Consider the following 26,106-nt stretch of genomic DNA (forward strand, 5'->3'; position numbering starts at 1 on the left):
CGACAGTTGCCCATGCTGCAAGTCTCCCCTCTCCACGACACCGAGGTTGTCCAAGGGAAGGGCATTAGGACCCATACAGCTTGGCACCGGTGTCGTCGCAGAGCAATGTGTGATTAAGTGCCTTGCTCAAGGACACAACACGCTGCCTCGGCTGGGGCTCGAACTCACGACCTTCAGGTCGCCAGTCCAATGCCTTAACCACTTGGTCACGTGCCCACACATGATTATATATATGTGTATATTAAACAAGAGAAAATCTGCAGATGCTGGAAATCCAAAGCAACACACACACACACAAAATGCTGGAGGAACTCAGCAGGACAGGCAGCGTCCGTGGGAAAATGTACAGTCAACGTTTCGGGCCGAGACCCTTCGGCAGGACTGGAGTGAAAAAGAGGAGGAGTAGATTTAAAAGGTGGGAGGGAGGGGAGAGAGAAACATGAGGTGAGAAGTGAAACCGGGAGGGGGAGGGATGGAGTGAAGATCTGGGAAGTTGATTGGTGGAAGAGATACAGGGCTGGAGAAGGGGGGAGTCTGATCGGAGAGGGCAGAAGGCCACGGAAGAAAGAAAAGGGGAGGGGGGAGCACTAGAGGGAGGCAATGGGCAGGTAAGGAGATAAAGTGAGAGATGGAAAAGGGGATGGGGAAAGCTGAAGGGCGGGGGCATTACCGGAAGTTCGTGAAATCGATGTTCACGCCATCAGGTTGGAGGCTGCCCAGACAGAATATGAGGTGTTGCTCCTCCAACCTGAGTGTGGCCTCATCGCAACAGTAGAGGAGGCCGTGGACTGCCATGTCGGAATGGGAATGGGAAGTAGAATTAAAATGGGTGGCCGCTGGGAGGTCCTGCCTCTTCTGGCGTGGATGCCTGGGGAAGTGGTCTCCCAGTCCACGTTTGGGTCTCACCGATATACAGCTGGTCACTCCTGGGGGGGTGGGGGGTACCGGACACAGTGTATGACCCCAACAGACTTGCAGGTGAAGGGTCACCTCGCCTGAATGGACTGTTTGGGGCCCTGATTTGTAGTGAGGGAGGAGGTGCAGGGGCAGGTGTAGCACTTGTTCCGCTTGCAAGGTTAAGTGTTACCTGTATTAAATAGTTAAGTTAAAACAAGCAGCGCAAAGACAGGAACAAATAAAAAGTGGTGAGGTAGCGTTCATGGGTTCAATGTCCATTCAGAAGTCGGACGGCAGAGGGGAAGAAGCTGTCCCTGAATTGTTGAGTGTGTTCCTGAACCACAAAAGACATGGAGGTTCATAGGTTAATTGGTCACTTGGGCCTGTATCTCTAAAGTTTGAGAAAAGTTAAGCTAACTACGATGAGTGAGCTCAGCCACGTGGGTTCAGAAGACTTTGCAGAAGAGGCATAGATGGGGTGGAGAGAATAATTGTTTTCCTGCAGTAACACGGCTTGTCCGGATACGTTCCACTGCGTTTCCCTACAACGACGTGAGAATGGACATGCGCAGCCCAGCTCTCTTCGAGGCCTGAGCGGTCGTGTCTGGGAGTGTCAAGGTTTGACGCAGGGTTCAGGGTTCAGGGTTCAGGGTTCAGAAATGGAGGCGCCATGGCACTGGGTTGGAGGAAGCTCCGGACCCCACAGCTCCATCACGGGCACTGGGCTTCCCACCGCCGGGGACATCTTCAAAAACGTGCTGTCCCCCAAGGACAGGCCCTCTCCCGAACGTTAACTGCCAGGGAAGAGACACGCACCCAACACTTCAGAAGCAGCTTCTGCCCCTCCGCCATCAGACTCCTGAATGGTCCGTGAACACGCATTCATTTGTTCAGCGCCGCGTCACATGACGTGGGCGATCATGGTCTTTCCACGACCGTGATTGCTCTCGGCAAGCTTTCCTACGGAAGTGGTTTGACATTGTCTTCTTCTGGGCCAGTGTCTTCATAAGACGGGTGAGGCCGCCTCCCCCCACCCCACCCGAGCCATTAACAATACTCTTCAAGATTGTCTTAAACACAAGGAATTCTGCAGATGCTGGAAATTCAAGCAACACACATCAAAGTTGCTGGTGAACGCAGCAGGCCAGGCAGCATCTCTAGGAAGAGGTACAGTCGACGTTTCAGGCCGAGACCCTTCGTCAGGACTAACTGAAAGAAGTGCTAGTAAGAGATTTGAAGGTGGGAGGGGGAGGGGGAGATCCGAAATGATAGGAGAAGACAGGAGGGGGAGGGATGGAGCCAAGAGCTGGACAGGTGATTGGCAAAAGGGATATGAGAGGATCATGGGACAGGAGGCCCAAGGAGAAGGAAAAGGGGGAGGGAGGGGGAAACCCAGAGGATGGGCAAGGGGTATAGTGAGAGGGACAGAGGGAGAAAAAGGAGAAAGAGAGAAAGAATGTGGGGTACGAGGGGGAGGAGGAGCATTAGTGGAAGTTAGAGAAGTCAATGTTCATGCCATCAGGTTGGAGGCTACCCAGATGGAATATAAGGTGTTGTTCCTCCAACCTGAGTGTGGCTTCATCTTTACAGTAGAGGAGGCCGTGGATATGGGAATGGGATGTGGAAATAAAATGTGTGGCCACTGGGAGATCCCGCTTTCTCTGGCGGACCCTCTTCCCATCAAGGGACAGTCAATAGTTTATGGCTCTTTGTTCTCAATCGGCAAATGAGCTCCAATCACTCCAGGCAGGCCTCAAGCCCAACCTTCACAAACCTGCATATTACATCCGACCAGCGAACATCTCACAAATTAACTTCTTATTTGGAAATGATCTCCAGTCCAGCAGATTACCCGGAGTATCACTGTGTCTTCTTTAAAACATTGATCAAGGCCAGCAAGCTTCACAAAATGGCAGCCTCCATCCCCAAGCATGCGGGAAGAACAAAGACAACAGACAATAGGTGCAGGAGTAGGCCATTCAGCCCTTCGAGCCAGCACCACCATTCACTGCGATCATGGCTGATCATCCACAATCAGTACCCTTTTCCTGCCTTCTCCCCATATCGTACGGCCAGATTTGGGAACAGCTTCTTTCCAACTGTGATAAGACTGCTGAACGGATCCTGACCCGGATCTGGGCCGTACCCTCCAAATATCCGGACCTGCATCTCAGTTTTTTTGCACTACCTTACTTTCCATTTTTATATTTTGTATTTATGATTTATAATTTAAATTTTTAATATTTACTATCGATTTGTAATCCAGGGAGCGGGAAGCGCAGAATCAAATATCGCTGTGATGATTGTACATTCTAGTATCAATTGTTTGGCGACAATAAAGTATAAAGTATCCCTTCAGTCCTCTATCTTTAAGAGCTCTAATTAGTCTGTCTGCTTCCACTGTCCTTGATTCATTTGAATTCACTGATTGGTAGACTGTCGTTCTTTCTGGCCAACAGAAGTTCCTCCTGAAATCATTCCCCCTGCAAAAAGAATTTAAAGAATTTGGAGTTCAACTAGAAAGAGGCTACAGGGGAACTCAGCAGAGAGATTTGAACACAGTGAGGACTTGAACACTGTTACAGCTGCTACCGTCTGGCAAACAGTACCGCAGGATTAAAGCCAGGACCAACAGGCTACTGGGCAGTTTCTTTCTACAAGCTATTAGACTTATCAATTCACATGTCTGTACACTGCAACGGAGTCATAATGAAAAGATTTTCACTCCTGCACGTTGTGGGACGGATGTAAGATTTAAATGAATTCAAATAAATTCAAATTTTCGAATAGCATGTCTCATCTCAATTAGAGAGAGGCAAGGTAACATATAAAACTCTCTCTAGTTTATTTATTGAGAAAGATAAGGCCCTTCTGGCCTTTCGTGCTACCCCACCCCAATTTAACCCTAGCCTAATCATGGGACAATTTACAATGACCAATTAACCAGTAGGTCTTTGGACTGTGGGAGGAAACTGGAGCACCCGGAGGAAACCCACGCAGTCACGGGGAGAAAGTACAAACTCCTTACAGGCAGTGGTGGGAATTGAACCCTGGTCGCCTGCACTGTAAACCGTCGTGCTAACCACTACGCTACCGTTTCCTCGAGGCAGGACTGGAGTTTGGGATTCAGATTCAGATTTGTTTATTTGTCACACGTACATCGAAACATACGGTGAAATAACGTCGTGTGTGTTAACAACCGACACAGGGTAAGGAAATGTTTGATAATGCATTTTGGTAAAGGGGGCAAGAGTGCAGCGTATTACCTAAACGGGGAGGAGGTTCAAACATCAGAGGTGCGGAGGGACTTAGGAGTCCTTGTGCAAGATTCCCAGGAGGTTAATTTACAGGTTGAGTCTGTGGTAAAGAAGGCACTTATTTCAAGGGGAATAGAACATAAAAGCAAGGAGATAATGCTGAGCCTTTATAAGACACTAGTCAGGCCGCACTTAAGAGTATTGTCAACAGTTTTGGGACCCATATCTCAGAAAGGACGTGTTGTCATTGGAGAGACTCCAGAGGAGGTTCATTCACAAGGATGATTCCGGGAATGAAGGGGTTAACATATTTGGCAGCTTTGGGCCTGTACTCACTGGAATTTAGAAGAATGCAAGGTGGGGGGGGGGGTCTCATTGAAACCTACCGAATGTTGAAGTGGCTAGGTAGGGTGGATGTGGAGAGAGGATGTTTCAAAGGGCGCTGAGCCGACTTGGAGAGGTCCAGGACGACTTCCTGGGACTGAAATCTAGGCCTGGAGCGATTCGTTGGAGTCCAGGAACCTGAAGCAGTTCACCCTTAACGTCACAACACGCTGGAGGAACTCAGCAGGTCGGGCAGCATCTGTGGAAATGATCAGTCGACGTTTCGGGCCGGAACCCTTCATCAGGACTGAAGAGGGAAGGGGCAGAGGCTCTATAAAGAAGGTGGGGGTAGGGTGGGGAGGGGAAGGCTGGTAGGTTCCAGGTGAAAAACCAGTAAGGGGAAAGATAAAGGGGTCGGGGAGGGGATCGGCAGGAAAGGTGAAGAAGGAATAGGGGAAAGCGCAATGGGTAGTAGAAGGAGGCGGAACCATGAGGGAGGTGATAGGCAGCTGGGGGAGGGGGCAGAGTGAAATGGGGATAGGGGAAGGGAGGGGGAGGGAATTACCGGAAGTTGGAGAATTCTGTGTTCATACCAAGGGGCTGGAGACTACCTAGATGGTATATGAGGTGTTGCTCCTCCAACCTGAGTTTAGCCTCATCATGGCAGCAGAGGAGGCCATGTATGGGCATATCCAAATGGGAATGGGAAGCAGAGCTGAAGTGGTCCTGTCTGTTTTGTTTTGGCCAGAGCATCTGCAGAGTATTTTGTGTTCACTCTTAACCTCCTCTCCTTCATTTTATTTTTAACACTTTAGTGGTGTATAAAGGGGAGGGGGGCTGAAAGGACTTGAATTTTCATGCCTGTGGTTTCTCTTCCAGGTCTTCCGGAACAAGATGATTTCGGAACCCATCAGCTCCCTGAGCATCTGCAGGGGATTCCAGGACACACCAAGCGAGCCACCGGCCTGCCTCCTGTGCCCCAGCTCTGGGCTCCTCCACCACGGGCTGGTACAGACTGGCCTACTGAACGGGCGCCCGCTGCCCGCGCCCCACTCCCAGATGGCGGGCGACTACCCGGCTCCTGACATCATCACCATCGAGCACAATTACTGCAGCCGCCGGGCGTCCAAGAAGGCCGGGCTGGCGGGAGCCTGGGGAGGCGGGGCGGCCGGGGGGGGAGGCTCGGCCCGGCGGGCGCTGGCCGCCCAGCGCTGGAGCTGCGGGGCGGCCGCCCTCCGCTCCACCCGCCAGCGCTCCCACGTCCGCGCCCAGGCCAGGATCGAGGTGGACGAGGCGGTGGACCTCGTGGTGGGCATCCACCAGGCCGCTGGCAGGCAGGAGGCGGCCGGCGAGGCTCCCGAGGCCCCCCCGTCATCGCGGCAGCGGGAGGTTGGTAATGCACAGGGGAGCGCCTCCGCGCAGACACAAACCTTGGTGGTGGGGGGGGTCCTGCGAGGTGACCCTGTTGGAGACAGAGGCGATGGTAAATAGGTGTGGCCCCTCCCGCAGTGGGGTGCTCCCTCCTCACCCACCCCTCCCATAGTGGGGAGCCCCCTCCTCACTGCCCTCTCCTACACAACACTCTCTCCTCTCTGCGGCACGGGGCTCTCTCCTCACCGCTCTTCCCACAATGCAACACTTCCTCTATACCGCCCCTCACCCAGAGGGACACTCCCTTGCCGCCTCTCCTGCCGTGCCACGTTCCCTCACCGCCCCTCCCACAGCGGGGTATTCCCCCTACCACAGGAAGACACTGCCTGTACAGCCCCTCGAACAGAGCCATTAAAGCCTCCCCATTGTTCTGAAGGAGAAAGAAGTCCTGGCCTGGAACAGCTCGGGGCCTAGCAGCAAGCAAGCAGAAAGTCGGATCGAGGTGGACGAGTTCTCGGAGCCGGGAGAAGCTGGCGACCAGCCCTTGAAGATCCACAGGCTCACCCCGGAGGAGTACAAGATGGTCTTCAGCGCGGTGGTGGGGAAGGCCCTGACCAACACGGCCTCCCGGCCTACGCGCAAGTGCAGCCTGGATCTGGCCAGGAGGATCAAGGAGCAGCTGTACAACGCGGTGAACCGCCCGACCTTCAGGGAGATCGTCCACTCAGATGGCAGGGTGGAGTTCATCGAGCACTACAACATCTCTGGCCGGAAGAGGACCCCACCCCACTTCGAGCTGGACACCACCGGTGAGCCGGACTCTGAGGACAAGGCCTCGGAGTGGGCAGAGCTTGCGGGAAAGAACTCATGAGGTAGAGGCTGTGGCCCTCTCTACTCTCCCCCCCTTCATTTCTTTCTCCCTCCACCCCATGCCCCTTCCCCTCATCAACACCGCCTAATGCGATTATTTTTTGTTGTATCTGATGGTCGAGAGTTTATTGATTGGATAAATCTGAAATAAAGGAAATATTTTACATTTTACTTCCATGCTGCCTTCTTAAATGCTGCCGGGCAGAAGGGAGTAGGTCGGTGTTGGAAAGAATTGCTCACCGTCCACCACAAGCGGGACAAACGTCGGCTGTTCACGCTTTTTCATAGGTGCTCCCTGGCCTGCTGAGTTCCTCTGGCATTGTGTGTGTTGCTTTGGGTTTCCAGTGACGGCAGACTTGTTTGCTCCGGTTTCCTCCCACACTTCAAAGGTTCAAAGGCACAATTTAATATCAGAGAAATGTATACGATGTCAATCCTGAAATGCTTTTTCCTTCTCAACCGTCCGTGAAAACAGAGCAGTGCCCCAAAGAATGAATGTCAGTTAAATGCTAGAACCCCAAAGTCTCCACCCCACAGCTCCTCTGGCAGTAAACAACAATCCCCTCTCCCCCCACCGGCAAAAAAAAGCATTGGCACCCGCCACCAAGCACTCAAGCGTGAGCAAAGCAACGGCAAAGACACAGACTTGCAGTTACCCCAAAGACATCACGTTTCACCAGGTATTCGACATGCCACAGGCTCTCTCTCCGCCTGGTAAGGGAGAAAGAGGCGTCTCCATTTTCCCGGCGAGCGGAGAGACATAACAAACAACTCGCTGGTTTACAACGTTAAAAGTCCGTCACGTCGCTTTTTTTCCGAGCTCCTGTGCCCGAAGATCGCAAAGATCCGGGGTCTTCGGGCCCGCAGCAGATATCCCGACTCCCCCGACGACACGCGGGTCTCCTGCCGTGACACCGGCCCTCGATCCGCCCGTCTCCAGAGCCCCGAAGATGCAAGCATAGAGGTTGCTGTTAGGTCCCATTGACCCTCCTAAGCTCCGCCTTCAAGCTTCGAAGACTTTCAAAGGTTTCGGGCTAGTAAGTTGTGGGAATGCTACGGTAGCGCTGGAAGACTTCTGGGATGCTGCCAGCATAACGCATTCCACTGTGTGCTTTTGAGGTTTCGATGTACCTGTGGCCAAATAAAGCTAATTGAATTAAAGGAGGGAGGAGAAGATGGCGGCGCGACGCAGCACGCGCGGCCGTTCCGAATGAATATCGATTATGTGTTAACTAGGGTGCCGTGCACAATCCGGATTTGATGGAGACAGCTGTGAGAAGCACGGAGGAACATCTGGAGAAACTTCTGAAATGCCTGCTTTGTTGCCGCTGCTACTGTGCGATCGAGAATCTCCGGAGACGAAGGCCCCAGATCCTCGGCTTTGCCTGTTGCCTGTTGCCGGGGCCGGGGTTGAAGCGCTCGGCAGAGATGGTGCTCGGTGCTCGGTGTCGGAGAGCTGGTCGGAGGCTCGGAGTCGGACTGTGGTCGGATGCTTCCGGGATGCTGCATCGGCAAGTTTGCGGCGCTGGAGGTTCACCGTCTGCATGAGATGATGGGACTTTCGAGAGACTTTGAGAGTTTTTACCGTGCCCATGGCCTGTTCTTTATCAAATTACGGTATTGCTTTGCACTGTTGTAACTATATGTTATAATTATGTGGTTTTTGTCAGTTTTTCAGTCGGTTTGCCTTGTGTTTCTGTGATATCATTCTGGAAAAACATTGTATCATTTCTTAATGCATGCATTACTAAATGACAATAAAAGAGGACTGAGTGTCCTCATAATCTAATCTAATCTAATCTAACACTAAATAAAATGCCGCAAGGAACAAGTTTTATGCCTCATCATTCCTGACTTCCGAAGAACCTTTTGGATCACAAAAGCTTCAGGATGCGACTCCAGACACAAGAGATTCTGCGGATGCTGGGAATCCAGAGCAACACACACACACACACACACATACAAAATGCTGGAGGAACTCAGCAGGTCGGGCAGCGTCTGTGGAAATGAATAAACAGTTGACGTTTCGGGCCGAGACTCTTCTTCAGGACGGTGGTGGGGGGGGGGGTGCGGGAGAGAGATTTCTGAATAAAAAGTTGGAGGGAGGAGGAAGAGGCTAGCTGGAAGGTGATGGGTGAAGCCAGCTGGGTGGGGCAGGTCGAGGGCTGGACGAGAAGGAATCTGACAGGAGAGGAGAGTGGACCATGGGAGAATGGGAAGGAGGAGGGGATCCGGGGGTGGTGGGGGGGCAGTTATGGGCAGGTGTAAAAGGCCAGGGTGGGAAATAGAGGTGGGGGGGTTGAATTTTGTTTACTGGAAGGAGTAATCGAAGGGGAGGGTTGAATTTTGTTTGCTGGAAGGAGTAATCGAAGGGGGGGGAATTGAATTTTGTTCACCAGAAGGAGTAATCGAAGGGGGGGGTTGGATTTTGTTTGCTGGAAGGAGTAATCGAAGGGGGGGTTGGATTTTTTCGCAGGAAGGAGTAATCGAAGGGGGGGTTGGATTTTGTTTGCTGGAAGGAGTAATCGAAGAGGGGGGAGAATTGAATTTTGTTCACCAGAAGGAGTAATCGAAGGGGGGTGTTGGATTTTGTTCACCAGAAGGAGTAATCGAAGGGGGAGGGGTTGGATTTTGTTTGCTGGAAGGAGTAATCGAAGGGGGGGGGGTTGAATTTTGTTCACCAGAAGGAGTAATCGAAGGGGGGTGTTGGATTTTGTTCACCAGGAGTAATCGAAGGGGGGTGTTGGATTTTGTTCACCAGAAGGAGTAATCGAGGGGGGGGGGTTGGATTTTGTTTGCTGGAAGGAGTAATCGAAGGGGGGGGGATTGAATTTTGTTCACCAGAAGGAGTAATCGAAGGGGGGGGTTGGATTTTGTTTGCTGGAAGGAGTAATCGAAGGGGGGGGGGAGAATTGAATTTTGTTCACCGGACGGAGTAAACGGCGGGGCGGGGGTTGAATTTTGTTTGCCGGTGGGAGTAATTGATATTCACACCATTAGGTTGGAGGCTACCCAGATAGAATACAAGTGCTGCTCCTTCACCCTGGACGGTGAACTCTTCACGGCACAAGAGGCCGCCGTGGATCGACACGTTGGAACGGGAATGGGGTGCAGAGTTAAAATGTCTGGGCACCGGGAGATCCAGCTGGTGGTGGCTGGCACGGAGGCGCTCGACAAAGCCGTTCCCTCCCCCCCCCCCCACAATCTCTACGTGTAGACGAGCCTCACACAATAGGCGACCCCCTCCCACCACCCCCCACCCCCAGCGGATGCGCAGGTGAAGCTGGCCTCACCTGGTAGGACTGTTTGGGGCCCTGAACGGAGGCGAGGGCAGGGTGCGGCACTCGGGCTGGGTACAGGGGTAAGCGCCCCGACGGAGAGTAGCGGGGAAGGATGAATAGACGAGGGAATCGCGGAGGGAGCGACCCCCGTGGAAAGCGGAGGGGGTGGGAAGTAAAGATACGTTCAGGGGTAGAGGCGGAGGATAATTTTTCAGAGGTGGAGACTCACGGGGTGGTAGGCAACACCAGGAGGGACTCTATCGCTGTTACGGCCGTGGGAAGACAGGGACGAGCGCGGGGGTGGCGGAGACGCAGGTGAGGACAGCATCAACAGTAGAGGGAGGGAAACCGGAGCACCACGCGGTCACAAACTCCTTAAAGGGCGGCGGCGGGGGGGAATCAAAGCCCGATCAACCATCACCGGCGCTGTAGAACGGTTTCACTATCCGCCACTCTACCCAGTTGCCCGCCGTGAGCTGTCAGGGTAATGGGGCTCAGCAGAGCCGTCACGCGTGGACAAGGGGAGGAGGGGGGAGAGAAGGGAGAGACCGATAGGGAGGGGGAGGACGGGTGGATAGGGGAGGTGGGAGGGGGAAGAGGAGGGGAGGAGGGCAGGGGGAGGACGGGTGGGTAGGAGAGGTGGGAGGGGGTAAGGGGAGGGGGAGGGGGAAGGATACAGAGATATAGAAATATATGCCCCTTTGTTCTGGCAAATTGTAATACGTCATGAATGTGAAATCACATTGCAGCCATTGTGAGCCTTGGACTCCCAGGACAGATAATATTGTTCTGTAAACCAGCCAACCCATTCATACGGAACTCTCAGCTGCTGCTGACTCCAGGACACAGCCTGCCCTTAACCCCTTCACACCCATCCCAACGCACACTTCATTCAGCTGCGACAGTGTGGAGGGAGTTTCACTCTGTGTCTGACCCCGGGAGTGTGTGATGGGACGGTGTAGAGGGAGCTTCACTCTGTCTGACTCTGGGAGTGTGTGATGGGACGGTGTAGAGGGAGCTTCACTCTGTGTCTGACCCCGGGAGTGTGTGATGGGACGGTGCGGAGGGAGTTTCACTCTGTGTCCGACCCCGGGAGTGTGTGATGGGACGGTGCGGAGGGAGTTTCACTCTGTGTCCGACCCTGGGAATGTGTGATGGGACGGTGCGGAGGGAGCTTCACTCTGTGTCTGATCCCGGGAGTGTGTGATGGGACGGTGGGGAGGGAGCTTCACTCTGTGTCTGACCCCAGGAGTGTGTGATGGGACGGTGTGGAGGGAGCTTCACTCTGTCTGACTCTGGGAGTGTGTGATGGGACGGTGTAGAGGGAGCTTCACTCTGTGTCTGACCCCGGGAGTGTGTGATGGGACGGTGCGGAGGGAGTTTCACTCTGTGTCCGACCCCGGGAGTGTGTGATGGGACGGTGCGGAGGGAGTTTCACTCTGTGTCCGACCCTGGGAATGTGTGATGGGACGGTGCGGAGGGAGCTTCACTCTGTGTCTGATCCCGGGAGTGTGTGATGGGACGGTGTGGAGGGAGATTCACTCTGTGTCTGACCCCAGGAGTGTGTGATTGGGACAGTGTAGAGGGAGCTTCACTCTGTGTCTGACCCCGGGAGTGTGTGATGGGACGGTGTGGAGGGAGTTTCACTCTGTGTCTGACCCCGGGAGTGTGTGATGGGACGGTGTGGAGGGAGTTTCACTCTGTGTCTGACCCTGGGAGTGTGTGATGGGACGGTGTGGAGGGAGCTTCACTCTGTGTCTGACCCCGGGAGTGTGTGATGGGACGGTGTGGAGGGAGTTTCACTCTGTGTCTGATCCCGGGAGTGTGTGATGGGACGGTGTGGAGGGAGCTTCACTCTGTGTCTGACCCCGGGAGTGTGTGATGGGACGGTGCGGAGGGAGCTTCACTCTGTGTCTGACCCCGGGAGTGTGTGATGGGACGGTGCGGAGGGAGCTTCACTCTGTGTCCGACCCCGGGAGTGTGTGATGGGACGGTGCGGAGGGAGCTTCACTCTGTGTCTGATCCCGGGAGTGTGTGATGGGACGGTGTGGAGGGAGCTTCACTCTGTGTCTGACCCCGGGAGTGAGTGATGGGACGGTGTGGAGGGAGCTTCACTCTGTGTCTGACCCCGGGAGTGTGTGATGGGACGGTGTGGAGGGAGCTTCACTCTGGGTCTGACCCTGGGAGTGTGTGATGGGACGGTGTGGAGGGAGCTTCACTCTGTGTCTGACCCCGGGAGTGTGTGATGGGACGGTGTGGAGGGAGCTTCACTCTGGGTCTGACCCTGGGAGTGTGTGATGGGACGGTGTGGAGGGAGTTTCACTCTGTGTCTGACCCCGGGAGTGTGTGATGGGACGGTGTGGAGGGAGTTTCACTCTGTGTCTGACCCCGGGAGTGTGTGATGGGACGGTGTGGAGGGAGCTTCACTCTGTGTCCGACCCCGGGAGTGTGTGATGGGACGGTGTGGAGGGAGCTTCACTCTGTGTCTGACCCCGGGAGTGTGTGATGGGGCGGTGCGGAGGGAGCTTCACTCTGTGTCTGACCCCGGGAGTGTGTGATGGGACAGTGTGGAGGGAGCTTCACTCTGTGTCCGACCCCGGGAGTGTGTGATGGGGCGGTGCGGAGGGAGCTTCACTCTGTGTCTGACCCCACACCGGAGGCTCGCGTGCATCACTGACCCCAGAGAGCTGCGTTGGCTGGAGTCAGGGCTTTGAGTCCTGGTAGGGTCACCCGTGCCCAGCAGGTCAAAGGGTTAGAGGTCAGACTAAGAGTGGTCCACTTGGTCCTCCAGGCTCAGGGAGGTTCTGCTCAGGATTAACAACGCTGGCTGGTCGAAAACAAAACTGTTAGGGAAACGGCGATGAAGAATCCTTTCCACATCTGAGTGCGACGGTATTCCTGAGTCTCCACCTGGGACTTGCGTGACTGACAGGAGTGAAAACTGAGAGGAAGCTACTGACACGATGAAGGAATCCCTGAACACCGCCACAGATGGAGGACCTTCATCGCCGCCCGAAACGCCAGCGGCGTAGCGGGCAAGAAGCAGCACCCATCATCAAGGATGATGGTCTTGTGGTCACGGACCCCCGCCATCTTCGGTCTCTTCTTGCCACCAAGGGGAAGGCGGTGCAGGAGCCTTAGGTCCCACACCACCAGGTCCAGGAGCGGTTGCTACCCTCGAAACTTCCCTCACCACGGGCCCCACAGCTTCCATCTCATGTCCCCAGTGTTATTTATTCGTCACTTGTCTTCTTTTGCACGTTGGTTGGCTGCCGGTCTTCGCTCTCCGTAAGCGTTGTGGCATTTCTCCATTTTCCCGCTCCTTCGGGGTCGATGTCAATGGCCAGAGTCGATGCCCTCGGCGACAGAGTGATCCCTGGACAAGCACTTCGTTAGGAGTTTGAGATCTGGTACGTCACCGAAGACCTTCGCAGATTTCCGCTGATGGTACCACGGGCAGCACTCTCAGTGGTCACATCACCGTCTGGTATTGGTATTGGGTTGGGCTTCCACGGCACAGGATTGGAAAATGCTGCAGAGGGTTGTAAACTGAGCCAGTCACCCAGGACATGCCCTCTTCTCATTGCTACCATCAGGAAGACACACACTCAATGATTGGGGAACAGCTTCTTCCCCTCTGCCACCCGATTTCTGAATGGACATTGAACCCATGATCACTACCTCAATACTTTCCTCTCTTTTAACACTAATTATTCATTTTTAACACTTTTTTTGTGTGTTGCACCGTACAGTTGACGCAAGATGACAGAGTCTTGTCATCTTCAGAAGTTTTCGGATGGCTCTGCCATAGTTGGATGCATCAGCAAGGGAGATGAGGCTGAGTACAGGGCTACGGTAGGAAACTTTGTCACATGGTGTGAGCAGAATTATCTGCAGCTTGATGTGAAAAAGACTAAGGAGCTGGTGGTAGACCTGAGGAGAACTAAGGCGCCGGTGACCCCTGTTTCCAGCCAGGGGGTCAGTGTGGACATGGTGGAGGATTACAAATACCTGGGGATATGAATTGACAATAAACTGGACTGGTCAAAGAACACTGAGGCTGTCTAAAAGAAGGGTCAGAGCCATCTCTATTTCCTGAGGAGACTGAGGTCCTTTAACATCTGCCGGACGATGCTGAGGATGTTCTATGAGTCTGTGGTTGCCAGTGTGATCATGTTTGCTGTTGTGTGCTGGGGCAGCAGGCTGAGGGTAGCAGACACCAACAGAATCAACAAACTCATTCGTAAGGCCAGTGATGTTGTGGGGACAGAACTGGACTCTCTGACAGTGGTGTCTGAAAAGAGGATGCTGTCTAAGTTGCATGCCATCTTGGACAATATCTCCCATCCACTACATAATGTACTGGTTGGGCACAGGAGTACATTCAGCCAGAGACTCATTCCACTGAGATGCAACACTGAGCATCATAGGAAGTCATTCCTGCCTGTGGCCATCAAACTTTACAACTCCTCCCTTGGAGGGTCAGGCACCCTGAGGCAATAGGCTGGTCCTGGACTTATTTCCATCTGGCATAATTTACATATTATTATTTAACTATTTATGGTTTTATATTGCTATATTTATACTTTATTCTTGGTTGGTGCAACTGTAACGAAACCCAGTTTCCCTCGGGATCAATAAAGTATGACTATGACTATGACTATTTAAAAGAGCAGTGGAAATTGCTGTTTCAATGGAAACTGCAGACAGAGATGCAATTGAGTTGCAGCGAGCATGAACAAAATTGCAAACCGGCCTGGCCGAACCAATTGTGGCAGAGGCTCACATACACCAAGCAAATGCGGATTTAAAGTCGAAACTTGCAGAAAATGCGAGAAGTCAGACACAAAGAGCATGTCGGGCAGATGAAAACAAACCCACTGCGCCTTTATTTCCTGCGGAGCATCAAGAAAGCTCACCTCTGTCCCAGGATACTGACGGACTTTTACCGCTGTACCATTGAGAGCATAGTCGCCAACTGCATCTCAGTGTGGTATGGCAATTGTCCCGTATCGGACCGCAAAGCACTCCAGCGTGTGGTGAAAACTGCCCAGCGGATTATCGGCACCCAATTGCCCACCATTGAGAACATCTACCATAAACGTGCCTGGGCAGGGCGAAAAGCATTATCAAGGATGCATCTCACCCTAACCATGGACTTTTTACTCTCCTCCCATCCGGTAGGTGCTACAGGAGCCTCCGCTCCCGCACCAGCAGGCACAGGAAGAGCTTCTTCCCTGAGGCTGTGACACTGCTGAACCTCACATCACAGCGCTAAGCAGTATCGCACCCGTATTGTACAGTCTCAGGACTTTTCTATTTGTGTGTTGTAGCACTTATTTGTTATTTGCAGTTATCGTGTAAATAACACTACTCTTTGCGTTTCTGGTCAGCCGCCAGCTGCATTTCATTGGCCTTGTATCTGCACTCGGCGCGATAACAATAAGGTTGAATCTAATCTAAATGCAAGTTACAATCCAGTAAAAACAAGCTAGAGGCAGAGAGGAACTCTCGGGGGTTTTAAAAGAATGATGATTGTTCGGGTCCTTTAAAAAACGCGAGCTGCGGGCTGGCAGATCACAGCCTCGTCGTGCGGGGAAACTCGGCGATTTTTTTTCTCTTGCAAACTTGCCACCGAGTTGGTTCCGTGCGGAGAGAAGGTTTTTCGACCCGTGTGCACAGTTCCAGAAAGGGGAGAGCGGAGAATGCGAGAGGCGGCGCTCGGCCATGGGCAGGCGGAGCGGCTGGGCTCTGCCGCTGATGCTCGCCCTCACCCTGGCCGTCTGGCTGCTGCAGCTGGCCGCCAGTAAGGTGTGCGGCTCCCTCACCTTGCTCTCCCGGTCCTTCCACACCTTCTCGGCGCTGCTGGGGCTCGGCACCCTGCAGGCATCCCTGAGGCTGAACGCGGGCGGCCGGGCGCCCGCCGGGGCCAGGAACACCTTCGGCTGGCTGCGGGTCGAGCCCCTGGGGGCCCTGGTGCAGGCGGTCTTCCTCGCCGGGGTCTGCTTCGCCGTGCTGGGCAAGGCGGTGGAGAGCGTGCTGCAGCCTCACCCCGTGCGGCGCCCCGGGGTGCTACTGGGGGTCGGGTTAACCAGCCTCCTGGTCGACCTGGGTGCCCTGTACCTCTTCAGGAGAGGCAGCACCCCGCAAGACTGGCCCTCCGCAGGCAAGAGGCGCCCGCAGGAAAACCAAGGTAAGATGCCCCCTTTTTCCCTTCTGGTTTGTCGTTCATTCTGCCCGAAACGTCCGCGACTCGCTTATTCCTCTCCATAGATGCTGCCCGACCTGCTGAGTAACTCCCGTGTGTCCCTCTCTCCCTCTCGATTTCCAATATCGACAAAATCTGTTGTGTTTCGTTAGTTGCTGTTGAACTCTCTTTTCAAACTGCCAGAAGCTTAGAGTGCCCTGTTTATCAAATTTATACAACCTTGAGATGTAGCTACTTACGGGCAGCCACGCGACAAGAAACCCGAAAGAACCCGTTTTTTTCCTTTTTCAATCTTTTCATTAGTTTCATAATGATAAACATAACATAGTATTGATACAAAGTTATTGGGATTTTTTTTTAAAAAGACCAACAAAGATCCAGCGTGCAGAGCGAGAGAGAGAGAGAGACGGTGGGGAGGGAAGAACACAAATTGTGCAGACGATGAAAGCGAGCAACAGAGCTCGGGACAAAAGTGAGTCTGTAGAAATCCGCCGCTTCTCGGCTCATCACAGAGCGGAGCCCGGGGGGGGGCGGGGGCGGCCTCACTGCGTGGAATGAACGGAAGTTTTCGGGCTGCGGTCCACCGTGTCCAATTCCCCCCCCCCACCCCCCGCCATCCCGTTGCACCTGCCCACTTCTGCATTAGCTCTGTTGATCTCTGCGCCCTGGATTTCGGGGAACTGTCCGGCTGCCTCTCAGACGGTGCCACCGTCTCTCCCTCTGCCGCCAAATCGGAAGGGTCCGGCGGACTTCGTTATCTGCCGGCCGCCCCGGAATCGCCCGGAGTGGCAACGAGGCAAGAGGGAGAGACCGGAGACACATCATAATGTGAACGAGAGTCTAAGGGGGCAAACCACATCATTAAACCTTGCCCAAGACCCAGAACTCCAACACCGTCCTCCGACAGCACGGGGGGTGGGGGCGAGAGTGGACGAGGGAGTTTGGGGGGGGGCGAGAGTGGACGAGAGAGACAATAGACAATAGGTGCAGGAGTAGGCCACTCGGCCCTTTGAGCCAGCATCGCCATTCACTGTGATCATGGCTGATAATCCACTATCAGTATCCCGTTCCTGCCTTATCCCCATAACCTTTGATTCCGCTATCTTTAAGAGCTCTATCCATCTCTTTCTTGAAAACATCCAGAGACTTGGCCTCCACAGCCTTCTGGGTGGAGCATTCCAGATATCCACCACTCTCTGGGTGAAAAAGTTTTTCCTCAACTCCGTTCTAAATGGCCTACCCCTTATTCTTAAACTGTGGCCTCTGGTTCTGGACTCACCCATCAGCAGGAACATGCTTCCTGCCTGCAGCGTGTCCAATCCCTTAATAATCTTATATGTTTCAATCAGATCCCCTCTCATCCTTCTCAGGAGGAGGTCGGCAAGAGTAGATGATGGAGGGGGATGAGTGGATGAGGGAGGGGGGCGAGAGTGGACGAGGGAGGAGGGGGGCAAGAGTGGACAAGGGATGAGGGGGCGGTGAGAATGACGAGGGAGGAGGGGGGCGAGAGTGGACGAGGGAGGAGGGGGGCGAGAGTGGACGAGGGAGGAGGGGGGTGAAAGTGGATGGGGGGGTCGAGAGTGGATGAGGGAGGGGCTGGCAATAGTGGGGGGGGTCGAGAGTGGATGAGTGAGAGAGAGAGAACACAAACAGGGACCTTACTTCAGGAGCAGGAGCTACACACAGCCACCCTCCTCCAACAGCAGTGAGTGAGAGGCGGGTAGACGGCGCTGAACACACCCCTCGCCTTCCGCACTATCGCTTCGATGATTTGAAACTTCCTGAGTGCTTTAATCGGCGGGAAATGGGGTCGAGCGTGAGCTGCTTGGCCTCGAGGCCGCGCCCTTAGCCTGAAGCCTCTCGAAGGCCCCTCAGAGACAACAAAGCGCCAGATTGCTAAATCGGCCCGAAAACACACCACCACCAAAATGTAGACCACAGGCTCCTGCAGCAGCAGAACCACCTTTTGAAAGAAAAGGAAGACGGCAAACAAGTAGTTTCTTGATCCATCTGAAGGACATCGCCCATAGTCGCGCTGTTTGAGTGCAGGAGCTGGGGCTCTGGTGAACTTAGAGGGCAGATACGGTGAGCCTGTTTGTAGCATGGACCTGGTCTGGAGGAGACTAAAAGTATTGTCTTTGAAGAATCAGACAGCAGAATATTAGAAATTTTATAAATTTTGCTTCTGCCTAGTGACATTCTACACCAAGATCTTTCTCAGCCCCCTGCGGAGAAGGCCGAGGCCTTCCTTGCTCCAGCCCGGTGTATTATGGGCCGTGTCTGTCACGTGGGTAGACAAAGCTAGGAGCCAACATAAAGAGTTTGTGTGGGCATCCTGGAAGCATTGCTCCCCAGGGTCTGACCCTGTACCATGCAAGTCTGGGCATCTCCTGTAACCAGGCCTGAGGCCTATAGTCCAGGTGGCTGTTTGGCCTCTCCACCTCGACCTTTCAGAGTTGTGAGGGGAAGGGGCTGGACGAAGGCCTGATGCTTGCATCTTTCTGTCGTTGCAGACCTCCTCAGCGAGACGGCGACCAGAGGCCTGGGAGAGAGCCAGAGCTGGCAGGGAGAGGACCTACGGGAACCCGGTGAAGAGGGGCGCCTCGGCTGGCAGGCAGCCTCCCCGCACGTGCTGGGGGACGCCCTGGGATCGGTGCTGGTTCTGCTGAGCGCACTGGCCCACTATGCCGCCTGGCTGGCGTGCCCCAGGGAGCAATGTGACGGGGAGGGGGAGGTAAGGGCCGGGCCCTGCTGGCTGCTGCGCCTGGACCCGGCCCTGTGCCTGGGGGTGGTCTGCAAGGCCCTGTGGGCAGCCTGCCCCCGGCTGAGGGAGTCGGGGCTGATCCTGCTACAGGCGGTCCCCGGCGGCCTGGACGTGGACCGGCTGCGGGAGCGGCTGCTGAGGGTGGAGGGGGTGGTGGCCGTTCATGAGCTCCACGTGTGGCGGCTGGCCGGCCGGCAGCTGGTGGCCACCGCCCACGTCCGGTGCCGGGAGGCGGGGGCGGCCGGGCGGGCCGGGGCCTTCTTCAGGCGGGAGGGCTTCCAGGCCGCCACGGTGCAGCCGGAGCTCGGCAGGGCCGCGGGGCGGGGCTTGGGCTGCGCGCTGGCGTGCGAGGAGAGCTGTGCCTCCAGGCTGTGTTGCTCAGGAGACGGGGTAGGCCGCAGGGCCCGGGAGAACTCCATGCTGGCCGACGCTCCCCTCTCCGGGTACGTCAGCACCGAGTGCGAGACTACTGTCTAATCAAAGTTTGAAGTTTAAAATAATCTTACCATCAAAGTACCAATCACTACTTTACGATTAATTCTGCTCCAGGAATTTACAGTAGAACAAATAAGCACAATAGAATCAATCAAAAGCTACACAAGCATCTACCCTATCTTTGCCCCGTAATTTTGTACGCCTCTATCAAATCTCCTCTGTCTTCTACATTCCAGGGAGTACAGTCCTACCCTATTCAACCTTTCCTTATAACTCAGGTTCTCAAGTCAGGCAACATCCTTGCAAATTTTCCCTGCACTCTTTCAACCCGATTGACATCTTTCTTGTAGGTAGCTGATCAAAACTGGATACAATTCTCTAAATTAGGCCTCATCAACATCTTGTGCAACTTCAACACCCAACACCCCATCTCCCGTACTGAAGACTTTGATCTATGAGGGGCCAATGTGCCAGAAGCTTTCTTCATGACCCAATCTACCTGTGACGCCACTTTCAATGAATTATGGACCTGTATTCCCAGATCCCTTTGTTCTGCCGCACTCCTCAGTTCCCTACCGTTCACTGTGTAAGACCTGCCCTGGTTGGTCCTACTGAAGTGCAAAACCTCGCACTTGTCTGTATTAAATTCCACCTGCCATTTTTCAGCCCATTTTCCAGCTGGTCCAGATCCCACTGCAAGCTTTCATTACCTTCTATGTTGACACTGCAGCACCAATCTTGCTATTGTCCTCAAATTTGCTGACCCAGTGAACCACATTACCATCCAGACCGTTGACACAGATGACAAACAACAGCGGACCCAGCACCGACTCCCCACGGCTCTCCGCTGGCAGAGGCAACCATTCTCCTGTGAAACCAACGTCTAATCCAATTTACTACCACATCTTGAACATCAAGCAACTAACCCTCCTTGACCAACCTCCCGTGAAGGACTTCGTCAACTTTTCCCTGTAAACTTACTTGGAAAATCTAAAAGCTTGGTCAGACACGACTTGCCACACACAAAGCCAAGCTGACTATCTCTAATCAGTCCCCTTCTATCCAAACACTCGTATGTCCGTTCCCTTAGAATACTTCCCGATAACGTTCTCACTACTGATGTCAGGCTCACCGGCCTACAAAGTCCTGGCTTATTCTTAGAGCCTTTCTTAAACGGAAGAACGCTAGTTATCATCCAATCCCCTGGCACATCACCCATTGCTAAGGATGTTTTAAATATCTCCTCTATGGTCCCGGCAATTTCTGCACTGGGTCTGACAGAACACATTGTCAAGCCCTGGGAATTTGTCCGCTCGAATTCAAAGGTTCAATTTAATGTCGGACAAACGTATACAATATACATCCTGAAATTCTTTTTCTTCGCAAACATCCATGAAAACAGAGAAGTGCCCCCAACGAATGAATGACAGTTGCACGTGAGGACCCCAAAGTCCCCCCTCCAGCTCCCCCCTCACAAGCGTAAGCGGCAGTAAGCAACAATCCCCCCTCCCTCCCTCCACTGGCAAAAAAAAGCATCAGCACCCGCCACCCGCCACAGAGCACTCAAGCGTGAGCAAAGCAACAGCAAAGACACAGACTTGCAGTACTCCAAAGACTTTGCGCTTCACCCGGTATTCGACATACCACAGGCTCTCTCTTTCTCCCTAATAAGGGAGAGGGAGGTGTCTCCATTTTCCCAGCAAGCTGGGAGACATAACAAACTGCTCTGGTTTACAATGTTAAAAGCCCGTTACGTCACTTTTTTTTTCGAGCTCTGTGCCTGGAGATCGCAAAGATCTCGGGGTCTCCGGGCGAGCAGCAGCAGTGGATTTCCCGACTCCCCCGACGACACGTGCAACACCAACCCTCAATCCACCCGTCTCCGGAGCCCTGAGGTCTCAGGCTTCCGAATGCGAGCCGGACTCTCAGGCCAAACCCTTTGGCGTGCCGAACGACGGCCGGTCCTGAAACCCTGAGAACGGGTCCCATTCCCGCAAAGATCCGAAGTCAGTGTGTAACTCTGGGTTAGGGTCTTCAAATTTGCCTCAAGACAGCAAACACCTCCTCCTCTGTAATCTGTAAAGCTTTGTTGCTTTGCCTCACTTGCATAGACTGTGTCCGAGTAAATACAGATGCGAAGAAAAAACCCATTTAAGATCTCCCCCATCTCTTTCAGCTCCACACATAGATGACCACTCTGACCTTTCACAGGACCAGTTTTGTCCCTTGCTATCTTTTTAGTAGAAACCATAAGGATTCTCCTTTTCCTCGTCTGATAGACTAACCTCATGCCTTCTGTTGGCCCTCCTGGTTTCCTCAAGTGTTCTCTTGATTCCTAGCACTCCTCAAGCACCTCGTTTCTACCTGTCTGCCTGTACCTGCTTCACACCTCCTCCTTTCTCTCCACCAGGGGCCTCAATATCTCTCGAAGGCCAAGATTCCCTAGACCTGACGGGACCTTGCAGGCTGCCCCCAGCACGTCCTCGGACCGTGAAGGCCATCGACGCACTCTAAAACGCAATGCGCACAAAACGCTGGAGGAAGTCAGCAGGAAGCGTCCGTTTGTCACGAATAAACAGCCGCCGTTTCGGGCCGAGACCCTTCTTTGGGACTGTGGGGGTGGGGGGAAGATGCCAGGGATATTGTATGCTTCGACGTACGTGCGATAAATAAAGCTAATCTTTAATTTTTTTTTAAAAACTCCTCTCCGCTGATTGTCCGACCCTCACACCGTGGGATTTTCGCTTGGACCTCGGACGGGGTTCGAGTGAGGCGGTGGAACGAGCCGCCAGCACAAACGATGCGCGCGAGCTCGATTTCAACGTTTAGGAGAAGTTTGGACGGGTACACAGGTAGTAGGGGTGTGGTCCCGGTGAGGGTCAAAAGGAGGGGGCAGTTTGAATAATTTTGGCGGGACATCTGAGCTTTTAGATAGAGAGATAGATAGATAGACATACTTTATTGATCCCAAGGGAAATTGGGTTTCGTTACAGTTGCACCAACCAAGAATAGAGTATAAATATAGCAATATAAAACCATAAATAATTAAATAGTAATATGTAAATTATGCCAGATGGAAATAAGTCCAGGACCAGCCTATTGGCTCAGGGTGCCTGACCCTCCAAGGGAGGAGTTGTAAAGTTTGATGGCCACAGGCAGGAATGACTTCCTATGACGCTCTGTGCTGCATCTCGGTGGAATGAATCTCTGGCTGAATGTACTCCTGTGCCCACCCAGTACATTATGTAGTGGATGGGAGACATTGTACAAGATGGCATGCAACTTGGACAGCATCCTCTTTTCAGACACCGCCGTCAGAGAGTCCAGTTCCATCCCCACAACATCACTGACTCTCTTTGACCCTATGACTCTAGCTTTTGAGCTGTCTCCTTCTAGCATCATTTACGGAAATCTGGCTGTTCAAAGGAAATTTCATATCGAAGTACATGCATGTCACAATATGCTACCCTGAGATTCATTTCCTTGTGGGCATTCGCGGTAAGTTCAATTAAACACAATAGAATTGGTAAAAAACTGCACGCGACAAAAAAACAACCAAGAAGAAATTGTGCAAAAACCAACCCCCCCCCAAAAAAATATATTGAGAACGGGAGCCGGCTGGTGGTGTAGTAGCATCAGCGCTGGACTTCGGAGCAAAGGTTCCCGAGTTCGAATCCAGCCGGCTCCCTGGCACGCTTTCCATCCGTGTTGGGTTGAGCGTCGAGCAAGCAACTCGGCCTCGTAAAAAAAGAAATTGCCTGCTATAGTAACATCAACAGCAAAAAAGTTGATGGCCTATGCACTCTCCCGTGAGTTTAAAGGCAATTTCTTCTTCTTCTTCATTGAAGATAGGACTTGGAGAGTCCTTGAAAGCAAGGCTGTGGAATCAGTTGAGTGTTGGGGTGAATGAAGTTACCCACGCTGGTTCAGGAGCCTGATGGCTGAGGGGTAATAACCGTTCCTGAACCTGGTGGTGTGGGATCCGAGGCTCCCGTACCTCCTTCCCCACGGCAGCAGCGAGACGAGAGCATGGCCTGGGTGTCGGGGGTCCCTGATGACGGACACTGCTTTCTTGTGGCCACGCACTCCTCGTAGGTGTGCTCAACGGGTGGGGGGAGGGCTACCCTCTGTCTCGTCGGCCTCCCCAGCTTCTGCTCAGTTTCAACCTCTGCCACCCGACTGTCCCCGATAGGAACGAATTCCCAAATCCGCCCCCACCCTCAGTTCTCCCCCTGATCAAGAAGAATTGTGAGATCACAGCGGCTGCCGCGGGATTCGTAATAACGTTTCTTCGGTTTCTGCTTGTGGACTTTCTCCGGTAATTTATTTTAAAAACCACGAACTACTTGGTGATGCGACGCTCACCGAGCTTGGCCACGAGCTTGCAGGGGGCGAAGTAAGAAGCCGGGAGGTGATAGGTGGAAGAGTTAAAAGGCTGAAGAAGGAGGAATCTGATTGGAGAGGACAGTGGACCATGGGAGAAAGGGAAAGAGGAGGGGAACCGGAATGGGGAATGAAAAAGAGCGGGGAGAAACTAGAAGTTTAGAGAAATCGACGTTCCTGCCGCCAGATTGGAGGATAATCAGACGGACTGCGAGGCGTCACTTCCCCCAACCTGCGCGTGGCCTCCTCGTGATCAGAGAGGAAGCGAGTCCGCGAGGCGCATGGCCGAGCAGGGTAGATCTTCCCCCCAGTGTTGAGGCTTGTGGGCCCCAGGAAGGCTTGGGCCTACTCCTACGAAGGCTTGGGCCTACTCCTAGCCTGCCCCGCAAGGTGCCCCACTTTTACAGGAATCAGCCAGGTGGCCGCCCTGCAGTATGATCACGGCTCATTTGACCTGGGCCTCATCTTCATTTCGCTACGTCCATTATTTAAAAATTCTGCCCCCACCCCCGTCAGCACTGTATATATTAGTGACCCAACTTTCACAGCCGAGTAGTACAGACCCCTCCCCCCCCCAAAAAAAATCTCATTTCCATCTGCAACAGGTGATCCCTTATTCTGAAGGGGAATATCTTTAGCCAGAGAGCAGTGAATCTGTGGGAATTCATTGCCACCAAGGGTTCCCAACCTCGGCTAATGGAAGGGGTTCACGGCAAAGAGGTGGTTGGGACCCCCCCCCCAACCCCCCGATTGCCACGGATGGAAGCCAAGTCATTGGGCACATTTGAGGAGGAGGTTGAGAGGCTCTTGATAGGTCAGGATGGCAAAGGTCAAGGGGAGAAGGCAGGAGAATGGGATAGTAAATCAGCCATGATGGAATGGCGGAGCAGACTCAATGGGCCGAATGGCCTAATTCTACTCCCTTGTCTCGTGCCTCCTTCCCCCTAGATTTGGGTATCCCAACAAGGTAGGCACCCTCTTGCCATCTCTACCCTGCCCAGAAAACAGAATATTCCAATATCATGCTGGTTTTGGTCACCTACCTACAGTTAAGAGGTCAACAAGGCTGAAAGAGCAGGGGGTAAATTTACAAGGATGTTGCCGGATCTGGAGGACCCGAGTTATAAGGAAAGATTGAACAGGTTTGGACTTTGTTCCTTGGAACGTAGAAGATTGAGATAGAGGTATACAGAATTATGAGGGGTATAGATAGGGTAAAGGCAAGCAAACTTCTCCTGCTGAGGTGGGGTGGGACTACCACCAGAGGTCAAGGGTTAAGGGTGAGAGGTGAAAAGTTTAAGAGGAACATGAGGGGAAACTTCTTCACTCAGAGGGTGGTGAGAGTGTGGAACGAGCTGCCAGCACAAGTGGTGCGTTCGAGCTCGATGTCAACGTTGAAGAGAAGTTTGGATAGGCACAGGGATGGGAGGGGTGTGGTCCCGGTGCAAGTCAATGGGTGGAGGCCGTTTAAATGGTTCAGCATGGACTAGATGGGCCGAAGGCCTTGATTCTGCGCTGTGCTTTCCCGCGACTCCATGAACCCAAGAGGTTCTGCAGATGCCGGAAATCCAGAGGAGCACACTCAATATGCTGAAGGAGCTCAGCAGGTCAGGCAGCGTGTACGGAAAGGAAGAGACAGTCGACGTTTCAGGCCGAGACCCTTCATCAGGACTCATGAAATTCCTCTCTGCCATTTTGGGTGTGGGTCATTTCAATGTCAGATTCCTTTCTTCAGCGTATGGGCTCAACTTTTATTTCCCCCCCAGTGTCTCCTTTCCTGAACAAGGGCTTTACACTCCGAGGACCTCCTTTTGGAAGGTCACAACACATTCACAATACCGACAACCGCTTCTCTTCAGACGCGAGAATATGGATTGTCCTGCAAGGACGCACGGTTCAGAAACTGCACCGTGTGGCGGACAGGACAGCTCTACAACCTGGGGGTGGGGGGGGGTTCAAAACTGCCTCACGCACCTCCAGCCTTCCCGCCATCACGGACACATATACAGACAGGTGCCGGAAAAGGGCCAGTAACATCATGAAGGGTCCCACCCGCCCTGCACACGGACTGTTTGCCCCACTCCCATCGGGGAGGAGGCCACATAGCACCAGACTCAAAACCAGTTCCTTTCACCCCAAGCAGTGAGGCTGATCAACCCCTCCACACCCCCCCCGCCCAGCGAACCACCACTACTTTATCATCTCCTGTCAGAGTCACCTCATGTAGGGCCACTCCTGTGCCCAGCGTCACTTTACGGACGCACAACCGTAAACACAAAATACTCTGCGGACGCTGGGGTCAAAGCAACACGCACA

At 53.5% G+C, this 26,106-nt stretch overlaps 2 protein-coding genes across 2 annotated transcripts; both read left to right on the plus strand.

Annotated features, from left to right (window-relative positions):
• Positions 1–3,528: 3,528 nt before the first annotated feature.
• Positions 3,529–6,834, plus strand: LOC134339735 (uncharacterized). Its single transcript, XM_063036468.1, has 3 exons — positions 3,529–3,644; positions 5,358–5,867; positions 6,286–6,834. Exons 2-3 carry the CDS (start codon positions 5,373–5,375, stop codon positions 6,718–6,720), a joined length of 930 nt encoding a protein of 309 aa, XP_062892538.1. The 5' UTR covers positions 3,529–3,644; positions 5,358–5,372; the 3' UTR covers positions 6,721–6,834.
• Positions 6,835–15,164: 8,330 nt separating this feature from the next.
• Positions 15,165–22,080, plus strand: LOC134339823 (proton-coupled zinc antiporter SLC30A1-like). Its single transcript, XM_063036654.1, has 3 exons — positions 15,165–16,193; positions 18,722–19,415; positions 21,818–22,080. The coding sequence occupies exons 1-3, from the start codon at positions 15,728–15,730 to the stop codon at positions 22,074–22,076; spliced, it is 1,419 nt and encodes a 472-aa protein (XP_062892724.1). The 5' UTR covers positions 15,165–15,727; the 3' UTR covers positions 22,077–22,080.
• The last annotated feature ends 4,026 nt before the right edge of the window (positions 22,081–26,106 follow it).

The sequence above is a fragment of the Mobula hypostoma genome, chromosome 30 (assembly GCF_963921235.1).
Source record: "Mobula hypostoma chromosome 30, sMobHyp1.1, whole genome shotgun sequence".
In the NCBI taxonomy this organism is placed as follows: Eukaryota; Metazoa; Chordata; class Chondrichthyes; order Myliobatiformes; family Myliobatidae; genus Mobula; species Mobula hypostoma.

Excerpts from the sequence above, each read along its gene's own strand:
- LOC134339735 (XM_063036468.1), top strand. The coding sequence starts at position 5,373 with ATGATTTCGGAACCCATCAGCTCCCTGAGCATCTGCAGGGGATTCCAG. Across the intron at positions 5,868-6,285 it reads CGTCATCGCGGCAGCGGGAG|GAGAAAGAAGTCCTGGCCTG; the intron begins GTTGGTAATGCA and ends ATTGTTCTGAAG.
- LOC134339823 (XM_063036654.1), top strand. The coding sequence starts at position 15,728 with ATGGGCAGGCGGAGCGGCTGGGCTCTGCCGCTGATGCTCGCCCTCACC. Across the intron at positions 16,194-18,721 it reads GCGCCCGCAGGAAAACCAAG|ACCTCCTCAGCGAGACGGCG; the intron begins GTAAGATGCCCC and ends CTGTCGTTGCAG. Across the intron at positions 19,416-21,817 it reads GCCGACGCTCCCCTCTCCGG|GGGCCTCAATATCTCTCGAA; the intron begins GTACGTCAGCAC and ends TCTCTCCACCAG.